We start from the raw sequence: 8,197 nt of genomic DNA, 5'->3' as shown, positions 1-8,197 counted from the left end.
CGTAGTTTGAGAGAACACGATTGGTGCGCGCCCTCAACGCTCAATGCGTACGAATTCTACGTACGCTTGTTTGGGAAAATGGCGGAGCTCAAGGGAGAGGACGCTGAGCAACTTCACCAGGACGCCAATATAAAAGGCAAAATAATTTGAATTAATAATGATCAAATGATTTCGACGTGTTTTCAAGGTTCCTTAAATAACACTCAGAATTGAGGAATTTTGTATTTATATGCAATTTATTCTTAATACGACTTCAAAACTGCTGAAGTAAATATAGGCCTCCTCACGGAGCTCCACCACAGGACCTAGGTGTAAATATTGTCAATATTCAAAACGTCTCTGTATCTCAGCGCATATCGACAAACAACTGGCATGAAGAGAGATTACAAATACTAAATCAATCGATGCATTCTCTGAATTGAAAAACCGTAAATAACAGTATTATATATATGTAGAATTGGTCTTGTCGCGGAGCTCCGCACTAGGGCCGTTCTGCTTGGAAACACCAGCCTCAGAAAGCCCATGAGGTCAGAAAGCGGGATTGGTTACTCCAGGGAAATGTGCATTGGCTAACATACGAGGGCGCTCCTGTATAGTTGTTGAATTTTCATAGTCTTCTTCACTACAGTGTCTGCAAGGCGATCGGTGTGCTAAGATCCATCATTGATCACTTTTCTGTAATTTCTCCGACCACTAAAAGCCCAAACATAATCCATTCGAATAAAACGTCTTTTTTTTTTAAAGTTTAAAAGGAAATGTAAATCTCCCATTTCCTGTGGAGGTATTGGGAAATGATTTGGAAATTATGAGATTATATGTCATAAAATCTGAGATTATCGATTTTTTATATCATAGTTTTGACTTTTCTGTAATTTCTCCGACCACTAAAAGCCCAAACATAATCCATTCGAATAAAACGTCTTTTTTTTTAAAGTTTAAAAGGAAATGTAAATCTCCCATTTCCTGTGGAGGTATTGGGAAATGATTTGGAAATTATGAGATTATATGTCATAAAATCTGAGATTATCGATTTTTTATATCATAGTTTTGATTTTTTTTTAATGTAACAAATGGCTTAGTACCTCATGACATTTTATGTAATTATGATTTACTGTAATATATTTTTTATATGTGAGCAAATCTAATCAATCCACATTGTTCGCACATTAATACTAAAATTCTTATTTCACTCCTTGTTTAAAATAGAATAGATTTTCATATGTAATATTTTCAAAAAAAGTAAGATAAGATACCAAAGCAATTTTAATGTGACATTCATAAAACAAAAATAAATAACTTGGAATCTGTTTGGCCATTAAGATTTTTTTTTATTTATTTTTTTTAGCAAAAGTGAAAATAATATTTTTAATGGTTAAATCTTTATAATTGATTATTTCTTTTAATGCAAATGAAAAACTGGCTTGTCTTTAAGTTTGCTCCAATATACAGTATTTTGCTGAAGTGTGAATTTGCTTTGTCTCAACAGATTCTGAGAGTGATACTAATAAAATGCTTGCTGAATCTGAGGCATGTGAGCAAATGCCTATTCATGAAGCCTCAACAAATACAGTGAAAATACAGGACAAAAATGGACACGCATCCTCCACTGTTGTGTCTGGTAAATATTCAACAGTATTTTTGGCACCCTATGATAATTATTATACTCCCCAGGCATGATGTCCTTGAGTATTGTTAAATCGGTAACACTTTACAATAAGGTTCCATTAGTTAATGTTAGTTGATGTATTAAGTAACACGAACAAACAATGAACAGTAATTTTTTTTACTGTATTTATTAATCTTTGTTAATGAAAATACAATCGTTCATTGTTAGTTCATGTTAATTCACAGTGCATTAACTAATGTTAACAAGAACAACTTTTAATTTTAGTAATGCATTTGTAAATGTTGAAATTAACATTAACTAAGATTAATAAATACTGTAGAAGTATTGTTCATGCTTAGTTCATGTTAACTTTAGTAGTTAATTAATGTTAACTAATGAACCTTATTGTAAAGTGTTACCGTTAAATCTTTGAAATTGTCCGTCTCTGTTTCAGAGAGACATGTGTCTATCCAAACTACAATGGAAGGGCTCGAAGGGCTTGTGGATTTAAATGGAAGTACAGAAACCAGAGTATCTGTTTGTTCTGTCTGTTTATTAACACCAACAGCAGACCACTTGGATCGAAAGCTAACAAATATGTTCATTGATTTCGACAGCTGGGAGGAAGTCTTGTCCATTGTGTCCAGAAGAGAAATTCAAGGCCTGTTACAGTCACAAGCTTCAACGACATCTGCAGAACCTGCACTGGAAAGTTTATGTGGAATTTGAAGGTACATAGTCTTTAGGTTCACTTTGGCACCTCTGAAATTGTTTTTCCCAACAAGCATTTGAAAGCTGGCACCTCAGGTATCAGCTAATACATGTGTGAAAATTTTGCTTGGGGAAAATGAACTTTGACTCCCTTCCTACAGGCCAAAGGATGTGCATCTGTCATCTACCTTGCCGACAACTCAAGTCCAGTCTAGGCTCTGACCAGGTAAGATCAGGCTTATGATTTTTTTTCTTTGCGTTAACACCCCTGGGCTGCAAATATATTGACATGGCAGAAGAGACCAAATGTAAATGTTTAAAAGTGATTGTATAGATGCCTTATTTAGAATAGATCATTGTGATTCTTAAGGAGAGGAGATTTACCTGTTCATGCAATGATAGAACCTCACTACTATATACACACACACACACACACACACAGAAGTTTGGGGTCAGTAAGCTGACAACAAAGCTGGATTTTCAGCAGCTGGTTACACCTGTGTCTTCAGAGTCACATGATCCTTCAGAAATCATTCTAATATACTGATTTGGTGTTCAAGAAACAATTGTTATTATTATCAATATTGAAATGATCAATGTTGTGCTGCTTTAAAGGGGTCCTATTATGCTTTTTCACTTTTTCAACTTTAGTTAGTCTGTAATGTTGCTGTTTGATCATAAAAAAGATCTGCAAAGTTACAAAGCTCAAAGTCCAATTCAAAAGGAGATATTTTATTTAACAGAAATCACTTTTCAAACACTACAACGAATGACTCGTTTGGACTACAATGCATATTTTCTGGGATTTGTGATATCACAAATATCGACGAATGGGACGAGACCTGGTTGAGCTGCACTAGAGAAGGCAACGAGTGTTATCACTATGTTGGAGACACGCTAGCTTTCCCAAGGCAGACGAACTTAGAGTGGTTACAATCATCCGAGTTTAAATCGTGCTCAAATTGATTTGATATTGACGCAATATTTACACTGAAGCTCGCAGCAGGCAGCTATGGTAAGGGGCATGACATTTCCCGACCAGGCGCCGAGTGCTGCCAATCACAACACACACTGGCCCAGCTAACCAATCACAACACACTTCATATTTCAGAAGGCAGGCCTTCATTTGATTCAGTTACTATTCGAATTTCGAGCCGTTCATGCCAGACTGGGGAGAGAGGTGTTGTAATAATGTAAAATATGTGAAAAATAATGTGTTTTTCGAACAACCTAGTATGAGAGCCTGTTCTAGTACACCCCCAAAACCAAACCAAGACTTTGTAAAAGAGCATAATAGGACCCCTTTAATGTTTTTGTGGAAACTATGATTTGGTGAATAGAAAGTTCACATGAACAGCATTTATTTGAAATAGAAATCCTTTGTAACTTTATAAATACCTTTTATTGTCTCTTTTGATTAATTTAATGTGTCCATGCTGTTTTAGTTAACTTGGTTGCTTTAAAGATACTTGGAAGTATAGATGGATCGAAAAGCTTTTATCTGTGCCTATTAATCAGAAAAGAGATCCTCTGGAATGGATCTATTAATGTATGTTTTTATCTCATCTTCAGACTCAAGGCAGACTGGTGGCTCACTACCATTGTGTGGTTTGCTCTGTCACTATTGCTCGCAAGACAGACATGATCAGTCATCTCAAACGCCACATCAACAAGGGTGAGACGGAGGCCAGTTATTCAGGCAGCTCGGATGTCCCCTTTGAAGACCCTGGTGAGCCTTTACTCTGTTGATGTTGACAGAGTGCCAGACTTGCCATTCAAGGAGAACTGCCTGAACTAGATACCAGTTTGTTGATGTGGAATAATGTAGATGGTTTCATTCAAGTTTTTAATTTTTTTGCCTTTTATCTTGCATTTAAACCTTGTGTATTCAGGTAGGGTAAGAATAGTCAAATCTAACCTAAACCATAAAGCACTCACATGTTTTCAGGATCAATGTGTTCTGGAGTAACATTCTGTAGAAGATCTCCTTGTGGTTGTTCATGATTAGGCCTTTGGTTTGCAGTTTAAAGTAAAGTCTTACAGGAGGCATCTGTAACGATAAAACACTTCTATTCATTACAATATGTGCGTACGCATTTAGCTGAGTTAATTGGAAATAATTTGTCCATTTTGATTTTCTACATCTTTCTCAGTCCCGGGTGGACAGGCTTATGAGATTATGAAAGAGTTGGGCACAAATGTCCAGCTCCTGCCCAACCACACCACTCCCCAGAAGACAGACACCTACTTCAGCCGCAAGATGAAGACAAACAGGTTTTAGAATTGTACTTTTTTTCTGCAAAACGTATCGGATTGTATATTGTCCTGCCAACATTAAATATTTATTTGTTCTTTAGCATCTTAAATGTAACTTTGGTTGAAATTTGCTTAATATATATTTTAATGCTAAAAATAATTTAATACCTATTTTATAAATTAAATATTTAATATTGTATTTATTTTTTCATAAAAAATATATACAATTTAGAAAGAAAAATATTCGGGTCCTATGGGTCAAGGACATCCTGTTGGAAAATCCTATAATAGAGTCAAAAAAAATGCTAAATAAATAAACATTATCTGTATGTAATTGTTGTAGGCAGCTGGTGTTCTGCTCTCTCGCCATTCTTGCTGAGGAGAGGAATCCACTCGAATGTCTCGATGCCTTTGGAGCCACTGGTAGGAAATCTACTAATAGCTAATAGCTCATGATGATAATATCACTGCTCAGGTTTTGCTCTAAATTATTTGATAAAAATTGAAGTATACCACATTATAACATATTGATCCCTTTTGTAGGTATCATGGGTTTGCAGTGGGCAAAGCATCTGCGTAACACTGTAAAGGTTACTATAAATGACATAAACGAAGCTTGCGTTAAGATGATTAAGGAGAATTGTCATCTGAACCACATCCAGGTAGAGGGGAATCGAACGGGCCGGCAGCTAGATGGAGCGGGAGATGCAGACTCACCCATTGCTTCAGTAGAGGTGGTGAAGATGGACGCCAATGTCATCTTGCACCTGAGACCCTTTGACTACATGTAAGTAAGAGACTGAAAAAGAATGACTAAAAACATTGTACCCATGATTGTTTTTTGCAAATATCTTGTCTCACCACATTCTTGTCTTTAAATCAGACACCTTGACCCATTTGGAACGTCTGTAAACTATCTGGATGCTGCTTTTCGCAATGTTCGGAACTTGGGCATAGTCTCGGTGACGTCGACAGACACTGGTTCGCTTTACTCCAAATCCCTGAATGTGACGCTTCGGCATTACGGCTGCCAGATTGTCCGAACCGAGTATTACAGGGAGCTCGCAGCACGTATGGTATTGGCATCAGTGGCCAGGTGGGCAGGTTTTTCTCTAATGAATCACCAAACACAAATTTAGTTTATTTGAGAGTGTCTTTTTAATGCATGTACTTGCAGTGCTGCTGCACGCTGTAACAAAGGGATCGCGGTGCTATTGGCCGTGGCTCTTGAGCACTTTGTCCTCGTGGTGGTGCGAGTTCTCAGAGGGCCCACCCAGGCAGATGAGTCTGCTAAGAAACTGCGGCAGCTGTTGCATTGCCAGTGGTGTGAAGAAAGAGTGTTCCTCAAGCTAGGAAGCATGGTGGAAGGTGACAAGACATTTAGACAAACAAATAGCTGCATCCTGATAGCTTTCCTGTAGCCCAAACAGTTGAGCCAGTAATGGCAAGGTCATGGGTTTGATTCCCAAGGAATGCTTGAACTGATCAAATGTAAAGCTGTCAAATGCATAACGTCTTAGCATAAATAATCAAATTTCTACTTGTGGTATTAACAGAAAACCTGTACAGACAGCTGCCTTGCCAGTGCCATGGGAGTATGCCAGGAAAAACTGCAGTTGAGCTTGGACCACTTTGGTGAGATGGTGTCATTCATACATTTATTTTTTGTTCATAAAAACACTTGATTATGTGTAATTCCTTCATTAATTGCTCTTAAATTTTCTTCCTTTTCCCCTTTTGTATTCGTTGTTTCATCCATCAGGGCTGGTCCTTTGTTTAACACTGGATTTCTGAGGCGGATGTTGGTGGCGGCAGTGCAGCACAATATGGAAGACATTCAGCCTCTGGTGAAGACTCTCATCTGTGAAGCTGACTGCACCACTCTCAAGCTTTTCCCTGTCCCGGGATACTCTGCCCTCTCCAACCAAGGTGTGTTTGGGTGTGCAAGATTTTGTCCGTCACTTAACATTCAGTACAACTGGAGACGATGAATCAGCTTTTTTAACAACGGGGCATTGACTTTACTTTAATTTAATATTATTCCGTTAATTTCGACACATCTTTGTCTCTAGTGGAGTGTGGTGTGGTCATAAAAACTTTACAGAAGGTTGAAGAAGCAGATCCATCTGACCAATCAGGTATTTGTTGCTTTATCAAAAAAATTTTTTATCTGCTGTTCTCCTCCCTACTCTCAGGGATTTAACTTTTCCTAGTTATCCAATATTAAAGGGATAGTTATCCAAAAATTAAACATCTGTCATCATTTACTCACCCTCATGTCTTTCCAAACCCATAAGCCTTACGTTTATCTTTGAAACACAAATTAAGATATTTTTAATGAAACCTAACAGATATCTGTCCCTCCATTGCAAGGCCATTACACCAAAAATTTCACAAAGAGAGCATAAAAGTAATCCATGTGAATCCATAGTTTAATCCAAGTCTTCTGTTGAGACATGATCATATGAGGAACACAGATAAACACTGATCAGTGCACATATATAGAGCTCATCAAATATGCTAAATGGAAGCTCAAACGTGCTTGGGTGAACTATGCCTTTAAGTGGAATTTATGGTAGAATAAAAATTGAAGTGGATAGATTGTATAGAAAATATGGTGCATCATCTTCTTTTTTTTATTCAGGGAAAAGAAAGACCACAGGGGAGGACTCTGGGAATGTGCTGAAGAAAATCAAAGCAGATACATCTTTGGAGCATCCAGCGTTTTACTACAGCATCCATCGGCACAGCATCCGCGGCATGAACATGCCCAAGTTAGTCAGCGCAAACCTCTCTATACACTGTCATATATTGCTGTACAGTGATACAAATGCCATAATGCAAGCAGGATCTGACACTAAGCTCTGTTCCTCAGGCTCAATAAGTTCCTGCAGTATCTCACAGAGGCCGGGTTCAGAGTCAGCCGCACACACTTTGACCCAACAGGTGTGCGGACTGACGCCACCCTGGCACAGTTTAAGGAAGTGCTTACAAAATACAGCGTGCCTACATACTCGTCCGCCCCTCAGAGCAGCGCTGTCAGCTCAGAGCGTCGTCAGACTCTCTGATTTCAGATATTCATGAAACCAAACCAGAGCTTGGACCGTGCAAAGGTCACCTGCTTTTTTCTTTGGCTGTTTTTATTGATGAATTTTCCTGTTTGCTTTAGAAAGTTTGTTTCCATGACAACTTGATAAGTTGTGGATAAGAAACAACAGTTTCATCTGAATGAAAAGGGTTGTTCCAGTTTGCTTGATGTTTTTTTGTGGATTGCACTGAGGCTTTTGACCCATTACGGGCATACAGTATTTTATTAATCATTCTATGCTGACACTGATGCAGTATTGACTGTTATTCTATGGTTTTTACATTTTTAATCTCTAAAAATATTTATAAAGACCCTCTCAAAGGTTTATATTGATCTTACTTGATCCGATTTTCTATTCCACTTCATTTTCGCTTCAATATTTTACCTGGTTGCTATAACGTCAATAAAACATTTCACATCATATATTGTTCTTATAATTTGAGAACATTGCTTTGGTGAACATTTTACCTCAAAACCAACAGAAAACTGAGCATACGTTTAAGACTATTAATGAATTCACTTTTGGGATTGTACAT

At 37.6% G+C, this 8,197-nt stretch overlaps 1 protein-coding gene across 1 annotated transcript; it reads left to right on the top strand.

Annotated features, from left to right (window-relative positions):
- The first annotated feature begins 11 nt into the window (after positions 1–11).
- LOC107599088 (TRMT1-like protein) lies at positions 12–8,134 on the top strand. The gene is made up of 16 exons (XM_016290583.1): positions 12–136; positions 1,487–1,618; positions 2,061–2,123; positions 2,224–2,337; positions 2,479–2,543; positions 3,890–4,046; positions 4,471–4,591; positions 4,917–4,996; positions 5,117–5,360; positions 5,457–5,669; positions 5,751–5,941; positions 6,130–6,208; positions 6,336–6,502; positions 6,646–6,711; positions 7,218–7,347; positions 7,449–8,134. The coding sequence occupies exons 1-16, from the start codon at positions 79–81 to the stop codon at positions 7,639–7,641; spliced, it is 2,073 nt and encodes a 690-aa protein (XP_016146069.1). The 5' UTR covers positions 12–78; the 3' UTR covers positions 7,642–8,134.
- Positions 8,135–8,197: the final 63 nt, after the last annotated feature.

This window comes from Sinocyclocheilus grahami, unplaced genomic scaffold (genome assembly GCF_001515645.1).
Source record: "Sinocyclocheilus grahami isolate Dianchi unplaced genomic scaffold, SAMN03320097.WGS_v1.1 scaffold260.1, whole genome shotgun sequence".
NCBI lineage: Eukaryota > Metazoa > Chordata > Actinopteri > Cypriniformes > Cyprinidae > Sinocyclocheilus > Sinocyclocheilus grahami.
The sequence above is the reverse complement of the archived record's forward strand: the minus strand, read 5'-3'. Positions and strand labels throughout refer to the sequence as shown.

What these genes read in the sequence shown, in the direction of transcription:
- LOC107599088 (XM_016290583.1), top strand. Translation starts at nt 79, where the DNA reads ATGGCGGAGCTCAAGGGAGAGGACGCTGAGCAACTTCACCAGGACGCC. An exon ending in CGATGCCTTTGGAGCCACTG is followed by an intron (nt 4,997 to 5,116) that starts GTAGGAAATCTA and finishes TCCCTTTTGTAG; the next exon opens with GTATCATGGGTTTGCAGTGG. An exon ending in CGCGGCATGAACATGCCCAA is followed by an intron (nt 7,348 to 7,448) that starts GTTAGTCAGCGC and finishes TCTGTTCCTCAG; the next exon opens with GCTCAATAAGTTCCTGCAGT.